Source organism: Staurois parvus, unplaced genomic scaffold (genome assembly GCF_062004578.1).
Source record: "Staurois parvus isolate SC_StPar_1 unplaced genomic scaffold, SC_StPar_1.0 ptg001348l, whole genome shotgun sequence".
Lineage (NCBI taxonomy): Eukaryota > Metazoa > Chordata > Amphibia > Anura > Ranidae > Staurois > Staurois parvus.
This window is the reverse complement of record NW_028319144.1, coordinates 339278-360013: the sequence shown is the minus strand read 5'-3', so window position 1 is coordinate 360013 and position 20736 is coordinate 339278. Positions and strand designations below refer to the sequence as shown.

Below are 20736 nucleotides of genomic sequence, written 5' to 3'. Positions count from 1 at the left end.
CATCATTGGACTTAGCAGGAAGAAAAGTGCCCCATCGATGGTATCAGTGGGAATAATGGTGCCCCATCGATGGTATCAGTGGGAAGAAGAGTGCCCCATCATTGGACTTAGCAGGAAGAAAAGTGCCCCATCGATGGTATCAGTGGGAGGAATAGTGCCCCATCGATGGTATCAGTGGGAAGAAGAGTGGCCCATTAATGGTGAGAGTGGGAGGAATGGTGCCTCAGCATTGGTATCAGTTGGAACAATAGTGTCCCAAGTGCCGGACAGAGGCAAGCAAAGGGTCGAGTCTGGCCCCCGAGCCACAGTTTGGAGACCACTGCTCTACAGTCTCGGAGATGACCTCTTGATAGTTCAAACTCTAGCCATACTGTTTCATGTGTATATTTGATATGGGAACATCCGTCCTTTTCCATGTCAGCGTGATATGATTTTCCGATTGTCATTTCTGTGTCTGTATGCAGCACCTTCTCAACCTTGGGTGTTAACCCTACGCTTTGTCTCCCCTTACCCTTCTGTGGCATCCTCCTGCTGATTTGTTGTATGATTTGTTTGTACTTAAGTGTCTGTTAAAAAAAAAAAAAAATTAAATTGGAATTTGCGCTGGGGAATTTTTCTTTTGGATCATTTTGTGGACTGCTCTTCCTATGTTCATCTTTCCTTTTCCTTCATTGATCGGAGTTGTTGGCGTTGCACCTTAGCTGGACAGCTCAAGGGTTGGACAAGAAGCAGCACACCTAAAGAGAAAGTGAAAGCAGCTTGCAGAGACTTGCTGTTATTGAGACGATCGGGGAGTCGCTGTCACAACTCTCAGAGGTTCAGGAGGGAGCAGAAAAATCCTGGAGCTGGAGAAGAACATTCGCTGGGGCTCTCGGCTGCAGCTGACTCACCGGACATCGCAAGCAGGTGAGGCGAATGCGACATCAAGTGCAGGAGGAATGCCCAAAATAGTAGCAGATTCTTCTTCCAGCTGCTTTCGTCTTTTTGTAGTTTACACTTAATGAGTAACTTTCAGCCAAAGTAACAAAGCTCTACTAATCCGAAGAAAACGCCAACAGGGTCACCTGCAGGCTAATGCAGCAACGCAGCCAGCAAAGCAGAGAAAGTCCAAGTTTTTTGGCTGGAAAAAACCCAGGACTAGTGTGTTTCTAGAGGAGTTTTTTTAGCTGTAAAAACGCTCTAACACTGAAAAACGCAGCAAAATGCGGTAAAACGCAGTGTCTTTGGTTGTTTTTTTTACCAAAAAAAAAAAATGGGGGGTAAAAATGTTAAAAAACACTGCTAATCGCAGCAAAATGCCGCTAAACGCTGATGCAAAAACGCTAAAAAACTTTTAGCTGTAGAAACGCTCTAAGGCTGAAAATCGTGGCAAAATGCAGTAAAACGCAGATTTTTAAAATAAAAAAAATTTGGGGAAAAAAATTGTAAAAAACGCAAACGCAGCTAATCGCGGCAAAACACCGCTAAATGCTAATGCAAAGGCTGGTATAAACAGCGTTTTTTGGCAGGGGGCTTTTTTTAGCTGGAAAAAAAAATGAGGACTACTGGGTTTCTAGAGGAGTTTTTTAGCTGTAAAAACGCTCTAATGCTGAAAAATGCGGCAAAATGCAGTAAAACAGTGATTTTGGTCTTTTTTTAAAAATGTTAAACACTGCTAATCGCAGCAAAATGCAGCTAAACGCTAATGCAAAAACGCTAAAAAACTTTTAGCTGTGGAAATGGTCTAAGGCTGAAAAACGCGGCAAAATGTGGTAAATGTTAAAAAATGCAAACGCCGCTAATCGCGGCAAAACGCTGCTAAACGCTAATGCAAAACTGCTAAAAAAGCTGAAAAACTCCAGTTTGTAACATGACTTTACACAACTAACGTTACTGGCGTTAACGCCGCTAATCGCGGCAGAACTAGTGCGTTTCTAGAGGAGTTTTTTAGCTGTAAAAACACTCTAATGCTGAAAAATGTGACAAAATACGGTAAAATGCAGTGTTTTTGGACTTTTTTTGACCCAAAAAAATTTTTGGGGGGTCAAAAGAATGTTAAAAAACGCAAACGCCGCTAAACACTAATGCAAAAACGCTAAAAAAGCTGAAAAACTCATGTTTTCAACATGACTTTACACAGCTAACGTTACCGGCGTTATCAAAACGTCCCGTGTGCATGGAGCCCTAGTCCTCATGCACACGGGGCATTTTTACAGCGGCTGTTTTTGACTTTTGCCGTTTTTTTCTACAGTCAGTAAACTCCCCAGCATGTTATTCTATGTGTTCATGTACACACAGGCTGTAATCAGCGTTTTATGGTGGGAAAAAAAAAACCCAGGCTTTTTTTTACCTCCCCAAACATGCCCCAAAGATGCTGCAAGCAGCGGTTTTTACACAGCACTGCAAGCGCAACACCCCAGTGTGAACACATACATAGATTCAGATACGCAGAGAAGTGTATTTCTTGAGCTTTTCAGGCGCTTTTTTTTTTTAAGCAAAAACGCTTCAAAAACTCCTCATTGTGAAAGCAGCCTAAGCCCGGGTTCACATGCATGCGGTGCGGAATATCGCATGGGATTCGCATAGGAGCCGCACCGCATTCCTGTGCCAATCACATGCAATTTGTGTGCGGTGCGATCGGAGTCATACATTTTGCATGGCTGTAATCGCACCGCACCCGCACTAAACACATGCAGGATCCTTTTTTTGGTCCGCACTAGAATCGGATCACATGGGTATTCACACCTATGTGATCCGATTCTGCACATCGCACCTCATTTTGTGGACCACTTTTGGGGTGCTGTTAATGTCACATACACACCCGCAGTAGTTCACATGAACGGGGAGCGATTCTGATGCGGTGCGGAATTCGCACAGAAAACACTGCAAATTCCGCACCGAATGAATGTACACCATATCTAATGGAACAAGGAAATTGCCAAACATATTCCATGTAAATATTTGCCGTCTAGTGCTGAGCTCCGGTGCCCAGCAGAGCTCTTTCACGCCAACGTTCTGATCGGGTCCGCTTGTCCATTTTTCAGGTGGACCCGATCGGAACCTCCATTCTCCTCTATGGAGTGTTCGTTTACACCCGTCGACATCCGATCGGACGAAAACGGATAGGCGGGCCGTTTTCATACCACCGCCCATTGAGGAGCAGCTCTGTGTCGGCTCTGCAAGCAGCGGAGGGGACACAGAACCGTCATCCCCTTGCTCAGCAGGGATCAGCAGAGAGATTCCCCCCCTGCTGAGCAAGCAGATCTGCTAAACAGATCCGCTCCGTGGGAAAGGACCCAGACTGTTTGTACAGAGTTTGTTCACTCTTTGTAGGGATTTCCCTCCTCAATGGAAAATCATACCGGATATTCAGGTTTTGACCAAACAGGCTTGGATAGGTATGGACGTGGTAGCCATGTTGGATAGGCATGGACGCGGTAGCCATGTTGGATAGGCATGGACGTGGTAGCCATGTTGGATAGGCATGGACGCAGTAGCCATGTTGGATTGTAGCCATGTTGGATTGTCATGTTGGATTGTAGCCATGTTGGATAGGCATGTTGGATAGCCATGTTGGATTGTAGCCATGTTGGATTGTCATGTTGGATTGTAGCCATGTTGGATAGGCATGGACATGGTAGCCATGTTGAATTGTAGCCATGTTGGATTTTCATGTTGGATTGTAGCCATGTTGGATTGTCATGTTGGATTGTAGCCATGTTGGATAGGCATGTTGGATAGCCATGTTGGATTGTAGCCATGTTGGATAGCCATGTTGGATTGTAGCCATGTTGGATTGTCATGTTGGATTGTAGCCATGTTGGATAGGCATGGACATGGTAGCCATGTTGGATTGTAGCCATGTTGGATAGGCATGTTGGATAGCCATGTTGGATTGTCATGTTGGATTGTAGCCATGTTGGATAGGCATGGACGTGGTAGCCATGTTGAATGGTAGCCATGTTGGATTGTAGCCATGTTGGATAGGCATGCATGTGGTAGACATGTTGAATTGTCTTTGTACTTTTGTAGCGAGGAAAGAATTGCATAGTACATGTGTCGGTGCTGAATAGGTGACTGATAAATGGAATCAGGTCATTGTCCAATAATAGTTTATTATTAGATTTGGTTGCTACCTTCTAGCTGTGGGGGGCATAGACAAGTTTGCATTCTGTTTGTTTGGATTGAAGATTAACCCCTTGCCCTCCAGAGGATTTACCGCTCCCCCCCCCCTTCCTGACCAGTCCATTTCTTGCAATACGGCGATGCGTTTCTCACACACCCGCAGCGGTTCACATGAACGGGGTGCGATTCTGATGCTGTGCGGAATTTGCACAGAAAACGCTGAGAAGTCTGCTCCAAATCAGTGTGAACTCGGGCTGAAGTGAAGCTCCACTTTAACTACTACTAGCTACACCATGACTTTGATAGATGAGAACCATGACAGCAGGAAAATGTGCGAACTCAGCAGTACTGACCTAATTTCCCATACCACTTTGTGTGAGTCAGACATACACAGACGAATACACAGCCAAACGAAGATTTTACAGTATGTTTACCCTGTGAATTGACTAAGAGGTTTTTTAAGTTCACCACTTCCCTGTCAAGCGCTTCTCGTGATATTTCATCATATTAAATGTAAAGTATTTTTTTCCTAGTAGTTCAACTTGAACTACTTTGAGTTCCTAGTTCAAAGTATTTCAATATGACATGAACTCAAAAAAGTGATTGGCCATAGTACAGGAAATATTAAAGTGTTACTAAACCCTGGACCCCGCATTCGCTATATCCGCTCTCCCCGGACCCCGCATTCACTATATCCTGTCTCCCCGGACCCCGCATTCGCTATATCCGCTCTCCCCGGACCCCGCATTCGCTATATCCGCTCTCCCCGGACCCCGCATTCGCTATATCCGCTCTCCCCGGACCCCGCATTCGCTATATCCGCTCTCCCCGGACCCCGCATTCGCTATATCCGCTCTCCCCGGACCCCGCATTCGCTATATCCGCTCTCCCCGGACCCCGCATTCGCTATATCCGCTCTCCCCGGACCCCGCATTCCCTATATCCGCTCTCCCCGGACCCCGCATTCGCTATATCCGCTCTCCCCGGACCCCGCATTCGCTATATCCGCTCTCCCCGGACCCCGCATTCCCTATATCCGCTCTCCCCGGACCCCGCATTCACTATATCCGCTCTCCCCGGACCCCGCATTCACTATATCCGCTCTCCCCGGACCCCGCATTCACTATATCCGGTCTCCCCGGACCCCGCATTCACTATATCCGCTCTCCCCGGACCCCGCATTCACTATATCCGCTCTCCCCGGACCCCGCACTCTCTTGATTAGATATCATCAGATAGAACACCAGCCAGCTGACAAATACTTTAACCACTTAAGGACCAGCTATAATATCGACGGTCCCCGTTGGGAGTTCACTTAAAGCAGTATTAAACCCAAAAGAAAACATTCGTTATATTGCAGCTTACCAATTCTAAGATGTGACTGCTGCATTAGTGTTCTTTTTTCATACTTTTTTGCTTTATTTTCTCCTGGTGATCCTGCCAGTAAGCCTGTTGTTTTTGAACATAACAAGCTGTCCTGCAGATGTAGCAGTTACAGGAAATAGACAAACCATTTGGGGGGCTTACAATGATCACCTTTAATCACAAAAAAGAAAAAGAAAAAAACTGTTGCTGTCACTGGTTATAAAGTGGGAGCTGGAGTTTGGCTTCAATTTGTTAGTGTGTTTGAATCTGCTAGTCCACCAAATATTCCCCGCCTCCCCAGACTGACAATGCTCCTGTCCAAAGGTTCCCCCTGTCCTCTTTCATCCAGAGTGGGGGCGCTCTAATACAGGAGGTGTGTTAGGCTCAGTTCACACCTATACAGTTTGCTTTTTGTAGGTTTTGCAGTGCTTTTCGCAGTTCGTTTTGCATTTTTCTACACGTTTTTGACGCATTTCGTTCTTTTTTTTGCCGCAAAACGCTGCGAAAACGCAGCAGAAACGCACTACCATGCATTTCAGCAGATTATCATTTAACTCTATTGTAGCAAGAATGCTGCTTTTTAAAAATAAGTCCCCGACCCTTTCCAAAAACTCAGCGGCTCAAAAAAACCTCGATGTGAACGTGTCCCATAGGAAACCATGTTACATGGACTGTAGTGCGTTTCTGCAAAAAGCACTAAAAAACGCACTAGTGTGAACGGAGCCTACCACCAGGTGAAAACAGAGGGGAACAAAAAAGCCTAAAAAAAGAAAACCAATGCAGCCGCCACATCTAATGATTGGTAAGCTGCAATGTAGGACGTTTTTGGTTTTGGGTTGAAACAAAGTATTATAGGAGGGAAGTAATTACAAAGTTCTGTCTTGTTATTGAGAATTTCAGGCTTGTTCTGTTATCTGATCATTTCTACAGCAAAACTCTGCAATGTAAAAAAAATTGTTTTTGTTTTGATATTTTTTTTTATAAATGTAACACTTAAAGTGTCCCAGCCATAGAAAAAAAAGGAAGAGAACCCTTCCAACGAAGACGACTTTTATATCGGCTCCATTGCAGAGCTACGGCGGCTGAAGAATGTTCAATATCCAAAACACTTCTGGGGGTGTTCAATGCTGAGTCTAGTTTTGCGTGTTGATGCCCCCCCCCCCCCCTCCCACCAGTCGATACACATTAAAGATCAACAGTAAACAGCTTCAAACATGCTTGGGACAAGCATAGACCTATACTCAGACAAAACAAGTTAAAACAAAAAAATCAAAAGAAGCAAAAAAAACACACATACACAAAAAAAAGAAAAAGGCAGACTCTATGGACCACTGGATCTCTTTCTGCCTCTCTTTTAAATGTTTCTATTTGAGATTAAAAAAACAAAAAAAATACAATAATAAACGCTACAACTGACTTTTGCATTTAACACGCCTTCTAAAAGTTGTCAGTTACTGTTTTTTAAAACTTGGCCCCCCTTTGCTATCTCCTCGCCCTGGGCTCAGAGAAGAATGCTGCAGAGAGATGACCCCTGTCATTATGGAGCCACATTCTTTGTGACATTTAGGTTCTGCCCACCTGAGAAAGAGGCCCTGTGATGTCACAGGACTGAGCACAACTGGAAATTTGTTTTTTTTTTAATGGTGCAGTAGTGCTCCAATGGGGATTCTTCTCACTGACCATAAATGTAAGGAGCATTCTTCCCACTGATCATCAATGTAAGGGACATTCTTCCCACTGATCACCAATGTAAGGGACATTCTTTCCACTGATCACCAATGTAAGGGACATTCTTCCCACTGACCACCAATGTAAGGAGCATTCTTCCCACTGACCACCAATGTAAGGAGCATTCTTCCCACTGACCACCAATGTAAGGGACATTCTTCCCACTGATCACCAATGTAAGGAGCATTCTTCCCACTGATCACCAATGTAAGGAGCATTCTTCCCACTGACCACCAATGTAAGGAGCATTCTTCCCACTGATCACCAATGTAAGGGACATTCTTCCCACTGACCACCAATGTAAGGAGCATTCTTCCCACTGACCTCCAATGTAAGGGACATTCTTCCCACTGACCTCCAATGTAAGGGACATTCTTCCCACTGACCACCAATGTAAGGGACATTCTTCCCACTGACCACCAATGTAAGGGACATTCTTCCCACTGATCACCAATGTAAGGGACATTCTTCCCACTGCTTACCAATGTAAGGGACATTCTTCCCACTGACCACCAATGTAAGGAGCATTCTTCCCACTGACCCCCAATGTAAGGGACATTCTTCCCACTGACCGCCAATGTAAGGGACATTCTTCCCACTGATCACCAATGTAAGGGACATTCTTCCCACTGATCACCAATGTAAGGAGCATTCTTCCCACTGATCCCCAATGTAAGGGACATTCTTCCCACTGATACCCAATGTAAGGGACATTCTTCCCACTGATCACCAATGTAAGGAACATTCTTCCCACTGATCACCAATGTAAGGAACATTCTTCCCACTGACCACCAATGTAAGGGACATTCTTCCCTCTGATCACCAATGTAAGGAGCATTCTTCTCACTGATCACCAATGTAAGGGACATTCTTCCCACTGATCACCAATGTAAGGAACATTCTTCCCACTGACCACCAATGTAAGGGACATTCTTCCCTCTGATCACCAATGTAAGGAGCATTCTTCTCACTGATCACCAATGTAAGGGACACTCTTCCCACTGATCACCTATGTAAGGGACATTCTTCCCACTGATCACCAATGTAAGGAGCATTCTTCCCACTGATCACCAATGTAAGGGACATTCTTCTCACTGACAACCAATGTAAGGGACATTCTTCCCACTGATCACCAATGTAAGGGACATTCTTCCCACTGACCACCAATGTAAGGAACATTCTTCTCACTGACCACCAATGTAAGGGACATTCTTCCCACTGACCACCAATGTAAGGGACATTCTTCCCACTGACCCCCAATGTAAGGGACATTCTTCTCACTGACCCCCAATGTAAGGGACATTCTTCTCACTGACCCCCAATGTAAGGGACATTCTTCCCAATGACCCCCAATGTAAGGAGCATTCTTCCCACTGATCCCCAATGTAAGGGACATTCTTCCCACTGATCACCAATGTAAGGGACATTCTTCTCACTGACAACCAATGTAAGGGACATTCTTCCCACTGATCACCAATGTAAGGGACATTCTTCCCACTGACCACCAATGTAAGGAACATTCTTCTCACTGACCACCAATGTAAGGGACATTCTTCCCACTGACCCCCAATGTAAGGGACATTCTTCTCACTGACCCCCAATGTAAGGGACATTCTTCTCACTGACCCCCAATGTAAGGGACATTCTTCCCAATGACCCCCAATGTAAGGAGCATTCTTCTCGCTGATCACCAATGTAAGGGACATTCTTCCCACTGATCACCAATGTAAGGGACATTCTTCTCACTGACCCCCCAATGTAAGGGACATTCTTCCCACTGACCCCCAATGTAAGGGACATTCTCCCCACTGACCCCCAATGTAAGGGACATTCTTCCCACTGACCCCCAATGTAAGGGACATTCTTCCCAATGACCCCCAATGTAAGGAGCATTCTTCTCGCTGATCACCAATGTAAGGAGCATTCTTCTCACTGACCCCCCAATGTAAGGGACATTCTTCCCACTGACACCCAATGTAAGGGACATTCTCCCCACTGATCACCAATGTAAGGGACATTCCTCCCACTGACCGCAATTAAACAATTTTAGCAGGGGTTCCCCAAAATCTCAACATTATTTAAGGGGTTCCTTTGTAGAAATACGTTTGAGAAAGGTTGGCCTAAAGGGAAATACCTAAACTGGCTTTCTATGACGAACACTAAAACGCTGCATTTTGTCAACAATCCTACCTCTGAAGCCTCGGGCTCATTCTGCTCTCATTATAAGCAGCCACTGGTAGATGGCCTCCAGTAGCACATCATTGATCTTAGTGCTTGTAAATAATTAAACAAAAAGGAGTGGAAAATGTGCAAAGATGGTGTCATCATTGGTGTGTTAGACATGGTGAATAATTGCAGCCCAGGGGAAGCATGCAGACTATTACACCATTCCAGCCTGTGCAGGCAAATGTGTGATTTATGGTGTCCTACTCTGCTCTCCTACTGCCTCAGTTCAGCTGATTTGAAAATTTGACTGCAAGAGATGAGACACGATGGCCATGCAAACTAGATGTTCCTAGATGTTACAATGTAAACCTTCAGTTCTTCAGTTCTTTTCTACTTTAAGAAGAACCCACTACACCCATGTTTGACATCCCGCAGTCTAGGAAAAATGTAACAATGCCTGCTCTTCATTGCATGCATAATGACAATACACAGCCTCTGGACTTGCAAAATTCTTAGAACATCTTCTGGCCCAGATTCTTCCCTAAACGAAAATACTCCGACCTCACAACCATTACTGTTTAGGCAATGGATGGGCAAAGTGAGTACAGCCAGTCTTATTGTTGGCTCAACCATTTGTGCCAATCATGAGCTGTATTGTATGATTATGAATGGGCTTTATAAAAACATAATTTGTCTTTTTTTTTTCTTGATGCGAAAGAGAAAACTTGACATGCTCTGCTATTAAGTACAACAAGAAAAATAAAAAATGCTGTCAAGCCACTTTAAGAAAACAAAACATAACAGGAAGATGCCAGATAACAAAAAAGTCTTGGTAATGTAAGGACAGTCTAAGCAGGAAGGTTACTAACGAAAAAAAAACTGCTAAAGTGAATGTGTTGTGTTTACTCCAGATTTAACTGCCTCCTCCTACAATTCTTTGTTGATTATCTCTGCTCCTGTTTACAATGAGAGGTGCTCAACAGGAACATCTACTCTACATAATGGTATTTGGAATGCACTTGGGTCAAAAGGTAGCGTTAGGTTGGAGTTAGGAAGTATGGTTCATGTTAGGGGTAGGGTTAGTGTTAGGAGGTAGGGTTAGAGTTAGGAGGGTTAGGGTAAGAGTTAGGAGGTAGAGTTAGTGTTAGGAGTAGGGTTAGTGTTAGGAGGTAGGGTTAGGGTTAGGAGTAGGGTTAGTGTTAGGGGGTAGGGTTAGGGTTAGGAGTAGGGCTAGAGTTAGATGATAGAGTTAGAGTTAGGAGGTAGGGTTAGAGTTAGGAGGTAGGGTTAGTGTTAGGAGTAGGGTTAGTGTTAGGATGTAGGGTTAGAGTTAGGAGGTAGGGTTAGTGTTAGGAGGTAGGGTTAGTGTTAGGAGGTAGGGTTAGTGTTAGATGATAGAGTTAGAGTTAGGAAGCAGGGTTAGTGTTAGGAAGTAGGGTTAGAGTTAGGAGTAGGGTTAGTGTTAGGAGGTAAGGTTAGGAGGTAGGGTTAGAGTTAGGAAGTAGGGATAGTGTTAGGAGGTAGGGTTAGAGTTAGGAGTAGGGTTAGTGTTAGGAGGTAAGGTTAGGAGGTAGGGTTAGAGTTAGGAAGTAGGGATAGTGTTAGGAGGTAGGGTTAGTGTTAGGAGGTAGGGCTAGAGTTAGGAGGTAGGGTTAGTGTTAGGAGGTAGGGTTAGAGTTAGGAGGTAGGGCTAGAGTTAGGAGGTAGGGTTAGGAGTAGGGTTAGTATTAGGAGGTAGGGTTAGGAGTAGGGTTAGTATTAGGAGGTAGGGTTAGGAGTAGGGTTAGTGTTAGGAGGTAGGGTTAGGAGTAGGGTTAGTATTAGGAGGTAGGGTTAGGAGTAGGGTTAGTATTAGGAGGTAGGGTTAGGAGTAGGGTTAGTGTTAGGAGGTAGGGTTAGGAGTAGGGTTAGTGTTAGGAGGTAGGGTTAGGAGTAGGGTTAGTGTTAGGAGGTAGGGTTAGGAGTAGGGTTAGAGTTAAGAGGTAGGGTTAGAGTTAGGAGGTAGAGTTAGAGTTAGGAGGTAGGGTTAGAGTTAGGAGGTAGGGTTAGAGTTAGGAGGTAGGGTTAGGAGTAGGGTTAGAGTTAGGAGGTAGGGTTAGAGTTAGGAGGTAGGGTTAGGAGTAGGGTTAGTGTTAGGAGGTAGGGTTAGGAGTAGGGTTAGAGTTAGGAGGTAGGGTTAGAGTTAGGAGGTTGGGTTAGAGTTAGGAGGTAGGGCAAGAGTTTGGAGGTAGGGTTAGGAGGTAGGGTTAGAGTTAGGAGGTAGGGCTAGAGTTAGGAGGTAGGGTTAGGAGTAGGGTTAGTGTTAGGAGGTAGGGTTAGGAGTAGGGTTAGAGTTAGGAGTAGGATTAGAGTTAGGAGGTAGGGTTAGGGTTAGGAGTAGGATTAGAGTTAGGAGGTAGGGTTAGGAGTAGGGGTAGGGTTAGGAGGTAGGGTTAGAGTTAATAGGGTTAGAGGAAGAGAAAGAGGTTCTGCCTCAAAATACATCAGCCATTTGGACAGCCACCATTTAGGGAGTTTGGACCATGCTGTCTTTTTTGTGATGTGCCTTTGATTTTATTCTTTTGTGAGTATACTACTTTTATTTAATAAATCTCATTTTTAGAAGGTAATGCACTAGGCCCGTGCGCCCTCTGTTTGTTTCTTTGCACACAGCTTCTTTGGATTTCCGTGGTCAGTTGAGGACAGCAAGGCTTGCATTCCCAAAAAGTACTCCATGTGGGGCCACTGACATTGTGGAGCTCATCGTCCAGCGCAGGAGTTTCAGCATCCATTTGCTCATGTTTTTTTATCAGTCTGCCAGCTTTCCCTATTCTTTTCTTATGGCTGTTTCAATACCATGACACTATGGAGTTTATTGACTAAAATTGAAGAGTGCAAAATCTGGTGCAATGGTAGCCAACCAGCTTCTTCAGCTAATTCAACTTGTTCAATTGAGCTTTGATGAAAAAACTTGAAGGCTGACTGACCAAATGTTGCACTTTCAGTTTTAGTAAACCAACCCCTTTTGTCTGCTCTCTTCCTCCCATATTTCTACTTAGGGGGTTGGCTCATCCAACAGCCCCCCTAATTGGTCCTTCTAAGCCTCCTTGCCATAGTTCAAAGGCCACGCAGTATATTATGGTATACCAAAACGATCCTGGGCTAATCGGCACATAACTTTGTGTAGGATGCACCTTGAACCCATGTGGGTAGTGAACCTGAACCTCAATCTGAGGGTGCAAAAGCCTCCATCATCCACTCTATGGAAAGCAGAACTTTGACCTTGGAAAGTTTCGTTCTCAACGGCTGATCTCTGTTTTTCTGCTTATCGGTCTAAACTTTGTCCTCATAAACAGCTGTTGTTGTCAGTTAGGCAATATAATGTCACTTGTATGATACAAGGAAATATGATTATCTATTGATATCCTGTTATCAACGGCACAGGAAAAAAAACGGGTAAAGTGTAAGCAAACGGGGGAGAAGGTCACTGTCGCTTGGTAATGCTCAGATGGTTTGCGCTCTTGGATTCAGGATTTGGTTCTTCCAGGGTCAGGATCTGGTTAGCATTTGTGTGAGTCTCTTCCTGGCGCACCAACCCATCCACAAGCCAGAAATACTGATAAATGATTGCAATCCAACTAGACTGGCCTGAAAAAAAATGAGTCTGAGCAAAATTAAAAAAAACAAAACAAACCAATTCAGTACATCTCTGCAGCTTTGTCAGCCCTCCTTGTCTCCTGTCAGCATGTTTACAGTGTCAGACTGACTGCACAAAAGGACCATGATTGGCTGAGAGACCTCTCTGGGTTAGATCGTTGGCTCTACAAGCTTTTCAACATGAAGGCCACATTGCATGTTTGACAAATAATTATGGGATGGAAAACAATAAATAAATAAATAGCATTTGAATGAATAAATAAACACCTTCTAAGAAATAACTTCAGAAGCCCCGAAATCATTTCAAAGCCCCCCTTATACAACAGAGACCCCTCTTCACATCGCAGACCTCCCCTTTCCATTAGAGTCCCTCCTTCATAGCAAAAGATCCCCATCACATCACAGCAACCCCTCACATCAGAACACCGCCTTCACATCAGAGTTCTCCCTTTACATCATGGTCCCCCCTTGCACATCAGAGCCCCACCTTTACATCAGACCCCTCTATCACATCAGAGCTCCCTCTCTCACATCAGAGTCCCCACTTCATATCAGAATCCTCCCTTGAACATCAGAGCCCTCCTTCCTATCAGCCCCCCATTTCACATCAGAGCCCCCCCCCCTTTCACATCAGAGCCCCCCTTCATATCAGGCCCCACTTTCACCTTAAAGTCCCCGCTTTCACATCAGAAACCCCCCTTGACATCAGAGTACCTCTTCACATTACCCCCCCCCCCTTTCACATCAGAGCTTCCCTTCATATCAGGCCCCCCTTCATATCAGGCCCCACTTTCACCTTAAAGTCCCCCCTTTCACATCAGAACCCCCCTTTTTACATCAGAGTCCCCCTTTATATCACCCCCTTTACATCAGAGCCCCCCTTCACATCAGCCCCCCCCCTTTCATATTAGAGCTTCCCTTCATATCAGCCCCCCTTTCACATCAGAGCTCCCCTTCAGATCAGCCCCCCCATTTCACATCAGAGTCCCCCTTCATTTCAGCCCCCCTTTACATCAGAGCCTCCCTTCACATCAGCTCCCCCTTTCATATTAGAGCTTCCCTTCAGATCAGACCCCCCTCTATCACATCAGAGTCCCCCTTCATATCAACCCCCCTTTACATCAGAGCCCCCCTTCATATCAGCCCCCCCTTTCTTATTAGAGCTTCCTCCCCCTTTTATCAGCCCCCCTTTCACATCAGAGCTCTCCTTCATATCTGCCTCCCCCTTTCACATCAGAACCCCCATTTCTTTTGCTGTTAGCTTGTCCACTATTGAACCGTATGATGTAAATATGAAGCAAATTGCTGCCGGCAAAAATCCCGTAGACTGCCAGATGTGGCCCCCCGCCTGTGGTTTGGATACCCCGATGTACATAACTCCCAAGCTTTTGAGATGGGAACGAGAGACACCTATTAGGAAAAGTATGTAGGCATAGGACACACCCCCACCACGCCCCCTTAAAGGAGAATTCTACCAAAAATCGGTTTGTAAAACCCAGAAATGCTTTTTTTTTACCACTACTATTTCTTTGTATTGGCTTTTGAAATTTACAAATGCAACAAATTAGAAACTGGGTGGAAGGTTTATGTACAGATAAACAGTGCAATTTATATACAACTCTATATATCAGACCAAAATGAGGGACAAATGAGGAGGAATGAGGGACAGAGGGACTTTCGAAATCAGGGACAGTCCCTTAATATCAGGGACAGTCCCTCGAAATCAGGGACAGTCCCTTAATATCAGGGACAGTCCCTTGAAATCAGGGACAGTTGGGAGCTATACGGTTTAGGTTAGCGCTGCTGTGCTCCCCTCCCCCCCAACATCAACTCGCTGAAACTCTACCGATGACCCTGACCGGATTTATCTAAGAGCATCCACTGGAAAAGGATTGATTGCCTGAGATAACCCTTTAAAAAGTCCCATAGAAAACGTTGGGATGAGCCGGAAGGGAGGAAAGTGGTTAATATGTTTTTTATTTAAATATCACAAGTTCTATCTGGTAATATAATCATCCGATTTATGTTCCGGCCAAAAACAGCGTCCATCATACTTTAACCCCTTCACGCCAAAGGTTGAAACAAATGTTAATGCTTAAGCACAATTTTGCAACATTGACATGTAAAACGGTACATATCATCACAGCTACTTTGTGCATCCAGGTGGATTACACTGCGTTTTTTTTTTCAGGACAAATTGGGCTTTCATTTGGTGGAGAATGGTGACGGACATCTCCTGATTTCTTTTTTTCATTATTATTATCAAAGGAAAACTGGCCCAAAATATAAAAAAGTAGTTTTTTTGTTAGCTGTATATTTTTTGCTACTATCTTATCCTACCACCAAAGGACAACCCAAAATAAATTCTCCTTCTCCTGACGATCACAGCGCTGCCACATATGTGTATGTTAGTTGCTGTTTATACCCGTAGTACGGACCAGAAACAACAGCATTTTGCTTTTTTTTTTTGCGTATCCTACCTAAAATACACTGACACTGATACTATTTTAAAAATGTAATAAAAAAAAAATCCTGACCAAAAGAAAAATATTGATTCTGACCTTCACCTTTGGCCCTGACTCAAACACTAACCCTGGCACTGACCTAGATCAAACCTTGATCTAGATATTTTTTTTTTCTTCTTGTTTTTTTTTATTATCAAAGGAAAACTGGCCCAAAATATAAAAAAAAAGGTTTTTTTTTGTTAGCTGTATATTTCTTGCTACTATCATATCCTTCCACCAAAGAGCAACCCAAAATAAATTCTCCTTCACCTAATGATCACAGTATGTTAGTTGTTGTTTGTACCTGTAGTATGGCTCAGAAACAATAGCGTTTTGCTTTTTTTTTGCTTATCCTACCTAAAATACACTGACATATATTAAAAATGTAATAAAAAAAATAAATCTTGACCAAAAGAAAAATACTGACCTTCTTTCTCTAAGGAGAGAGATACAATTTATTTTATACTGTATTCTGTTTTGCTTATCCTACCTAAAATACACTGACATTGACACTGATACTATTTTAAAAATGTAATTAAAAAAAAAAATCCTGACCAAAAGAAAAATACTGACCCTGACATTCACCTTTGACCCTGACCCTAAACACTAACCCTGGCACTGACCTAGATCAAACCTTGATCTAGATATTTTTTTTTTATTCTTGTTTTTTTTATTATCAAAGGAAAACTGGCCCAAAATATTAAAAAAAAGTTGTTAGCTGTATATTTCTTGCTACTACCATATCCTACCACCAAAGGACCCCAAAATAAATTCTCCTTCTCCTGATGATCACAGTGCTGCCACATATGTGTATGTTAGTTGTTTGTACCCCTGGTACGGCCCAGAAACAATAGCATGTTGCTTTCGTTTTGCTAATCCTACCTAAGATGCACTGACACTGATACTATTTTAAAAATGTAATAAAAACCTTGATCTAGATATATATTTTTTTTTCTTTACACACAATTTTTTTTTTCTTTCTCCAAGGAGAGAGATACAATGTATTTTATACTGTACTCTGTTGTGCTTATCCTACCTAAAATACACTGACACTGATACTGATAGTATTTAAAAAAAAAAATCCTGACCAAAAGAAAAATACTGACCCTGACCTTTACCTTTGACCCTGACCTAAACACTAACTCTGGCACTGACATAGATCAAACCTTGATCTAGATATTTTTTTTTTCTTCTTGGTTTTTTTTTTTTTACACACAATTTTTTTTTTCTTTCTCCAAGGAGAGAGATACAATGTATTTTATACTGTATTCTGTTTTGCTTATCCTACCTAAAATACACTGACACTGATACTATTTTAAAAATGTAATAAATAAAAAAATCCTGACCAAAAGAAAAATAGTGACCCTGACCCAAACACTAACCCTGGCACTGACCTAGATCAAACCTTGATCTCGGTTTTTTTTCTCTTTTTTTTTTTTCCTTTCTCCAAGGAGAGAGATACAATGTATTTTATACTGTATTCTACTGTATGTATACAATGTATTTCTTTCATCAATTCACAGAGAGAAACTACGGGGGCGGGCTGCACAGTGAATGATCATTGTCATAACCAATCAGAGGCTATCACTGCAATTGGGTGACCCGGAATCGGGAGTTCCGTGTCCCCATCATTACATCATGCCATGGCATCCCCATGCATCTTTCAAATGTGGGTGCATTCATGGCATCCAAAACACATGGTACCACAGTACCCTGCAGTTTGATGCATTATGATTCTAAAAATCACGCCTGATCTACTCTTTGCGCATTCCCATGCGTTTGGAAGCCCATTGAAATGAATGGGCTGTCAGAAACGCATTGCACAGTAGCATGCAAAAAACATGCACCTTTATGGCATGAATGAACCCTCGGTGAAGATATCGCACTGTGCCGGGGCTCCTCTATTTTTTTCTTCGTGTTAAAAAACCTGTGTCTGTTTCCCTCTATGATGCCTCGTCCATTGACATAGACAGGAGAATGAATCTGTAGTGCAGCCGCTACTCGGCCAGCAGAAAGTTTGGCTCGAAACAGCGCTGGAACTTCCCTTACACAAAGGAAGTCTAGATCCACGATTGCCATCATTAAAATTGACCTTTTTTGGTCCTTTACATAAAGTTTAAATTCACATGAGAAAAGACAATGTGCTCCATTGTGTGTGTCCTTTTCTGCCAACATCTCCGGTGGCGTGCTTGCACCGCTTCCAGCTAATGGCATTAGGAAGGATGTAAGATCCAATTCCAACAATCCTCCTGTAAGCAGTAGATTTGTTGGAACGCTGCCTGGACCCCTTGATGAAAGTTCATTTGAGAACCGGCTCCCATATGAGGAAATCCATAAATAAAGGGGAAGTAAAAAACATCCACCTGGTATTTATAATGAAACAAAACTAAACCCAAAACTGACCTCCCCCCTCCAGCTATGGGACATCCTCGAGCAACCTTGCCAGCTCCAAATATTATCCCCGGCTTCTTCTGGGCTTGGGGGCTTCATAGATTTTAATCGGCCATTAGTCAACTATTATAATAATTATTATTATTATATGGAAGTTTGCTCAGCGATTTACAATATAAGGGAGACAGTACAATTACAATACATTTCAGTACAGAAGGAATAGAAGGGCCTGGCTCATGGAGCTTGCAATTTAAGGGGAGGGGGGGGCGGTGGTACAAAAAGTGATAGCTGTGGGGGATGATCTGATGGAGGTGGCTCAAGTATGGTCCTTAGGTTGAGGTGGGGATAGGCTTCACTGAATAAGTGAGTTTTCAAACATTGACCAAAGGCAGACAAGGTGGGAGCTGACCAGACACACTGGGGTTGGGAGTTCCAAAGGATGGGAGAGGCTCTGGAGAAGTCCTGGAGGTGAGCGTGGGAGGAGGTGACGAGGAAGCTAGAGAACAAGAGGTCTTGGGAGTAGCGGGCGATTTGGGTGGTATCTGCGGATGAGGTTGGTGATGTAGCTAGAGGCATTGTTGTAGATGGCTTTGTATTTTGAATTCTATACGTTAGGCTAGTGGAAGCCAGTGACGTACCAGTACATTGCTGGTCCATGCTGGGCATATATGTAACAGGGTATACGATGAATTGGCTTTGTGGATCAACATGACCGCAATTCATTCTTTTCTGCAATGCCCGTGTTGAGGGTTAGGCCCAAAAGAGTTTTAAATTCAGAAACCGTGATAGGTGTCCATGCGAATTGTTTGGCAAGAGCTGAATTTGGGTGGCGGCCATGTATTGTTGTGCGTATAAATTGCCTTGGCCCACAATCAATTGGCACAAATCTTCTGTGAAAAACAGCGGAGGGGCTAAATACTACTGCTGGCAGCAAACGGGGCCGATCCTGCTAACTCTGCATTTTTGAGGACACTATACTAAGGGGGCACTAGTATAGTTCTGTATGTGATCAATGTATTGATCCGTACAAACACTAAACTAGTAACGGCGGGGGATCAGCGACCTATAGCGCGAGTGCGATAGTGTGCGGGCAATCTAACGCTAGCTGACCCTGGCTGGGGAGGGGCGCTAACTGACCCTGACACTATCTGACGTTGCGAGTGGCAGGAATGCAGTGATCGCTGAAACATTCTACATACTGACACTGTACTAATGGCACTGGTTGGGTGACGGGGTGATCAATGGGTTAATAGGGGCGATCAAAGGGTTAAATGCGCTAATCTAAACGCATATTATATAAAGTATCCCCTATGTATACAATGTATTATATAAAGTATCCTCTATGTATACAATGTAGTGGTGCTTTTACTTGGTGCGGTTAGTATTTTGAATTTTTGTACGTTAGGTTATGGAAGCCAGTGGAGGGATTGGCAGAAAGAGGGGCAGCAGTCGCTGATTGGTTGGTAAGGTGTATGAGTCTAGCAGCAGTCGCTGATCGGTTGGTGAGGTGGATGAGTCTAGCAGCAGTCGCTGATCGGTTGGTGAGGTGGATGAGTCTAGCAGCAGTCGCTGATCGTTTGGTAAGGTGTATGAGTCTAGCAGCAGTCGCTGATCGGTTGGTAAGGTGTATGAGTCTAGCAGCAGTCGCTGATCGGTTGGTGAGGTGTATGAGTCTAGCAGCAGTTGCTGATCGGTTGGCAAGGTGGATGAGTCTAGCAGCAGTTGCTGATATGTCGGTAAGGTGTATGAGTCTAGCAGCAGTTACTGATCGGTTGGTAAGGTGGATGAGTCTAGCAGCAGTCGCTGATCAGTTGGTAAGATGGATGAGTCTAGTAGCAGTTGCTGATCGGTTGGTAAGATGGATGAGTCTAGTAGCAGTTGCTGATCGGTTGGTAAGGTGGATGAGTCTAGCAGCAGTCGCTGATCAGTTGGTAAGGTGGATGAGTCTAGCGGCATTCATAATAGACTGAAGGGGAGGTAACATAACTTTGTAATAAAGGGCAAACCTAACAGACATTAAACCATCACGCCGTACGGGCAGCCCTGTACTGTGGGCGGGCAACAAGGGGTTAAATATATACCAGACAGCCTTGGATTTCTGTGCTCTCCTTGGTCAGTGTCATGGACATTTGCCTTTGTTTTCCCTCCAGGATCCTCTGATACCTGTATAAAACTCAGGCGGGATGACTTCTGGAACCCCTTTGGTTTTCTTTCTTCTCCTCGTGGAGTCGGGTGTGCTCAGCATGGGTAAGTCTTCTTAATGGTACAAGAAAGTCCTTATTGCGAAGAAAGTGGGACTATTTTCTACCATGAAGTAGGGGCCATCCGAGGCAAGTGCGGTGGGTGTGCGCCGCAATGGGTGACACCTACTGCACGGGGTGACACCGGACCCGCTCCACGAAAAGGAAAGTTGTAAAGCAAGCCGACGATCCCCGCAAGATGGATCGGATCTGCGGATTGAGCAGAATGGATCGGAGTCTGATCCGTTATGTTCCCCAATCCGCAGATCCCATCCATCCTGTGGGGATAGTCAGCTTGCTTTACAACTTACCTTTTCGTGGAGCGGGTCCGGTGTCACTTCGTATAGGTTGCATGCCGACGATCCCTGCAGCATGGATCGGATCTGCAGATTGGGGAGCATAATGGATCGGACTCTGATCCATTATGCTCAAATTCCTTCCTCATCCACCGAGAGGCAATCGGATATTCCCTTATGTATTATACATGGAGATCATATCCCCCCTTATGTATTATACATGGAGATCATATCCCCCCCTTATGTATTATACATGGAGATCATATCCCCCCTTATGTATTATACATGGAGATCATATCCCCCCTT

The 20736-nt window shown here is 44.1% G+C and overlaps 1 protein-coding gene across 1 annotated transcript in view; it reads left to right on the top strand.

Moving 5' to 3' along the window:
- Positions 1 to 768: 768 nt before the first annotated feature.
- Positions 769 to 20736, top strand: part of LOC149436748 (uncharacterized) — a 35247-nt gene continuing 15279 nt past the window's right edge. Inside the window, exons 1-2 of the mRNA XM_089661504.1 lie at positions 769 to 906; positions 20045 to 20141. Coding sequence (XP_089517630.1) covers positions 20078 to 20141 — 64 coding nt within the window. The 5' untranslated portion in view covers positions 769 to 906; positions 20045 to 20077. The remainder of the gene's footprint in view (positions 907 to 20044; positions 20142 to 20736) is intronic.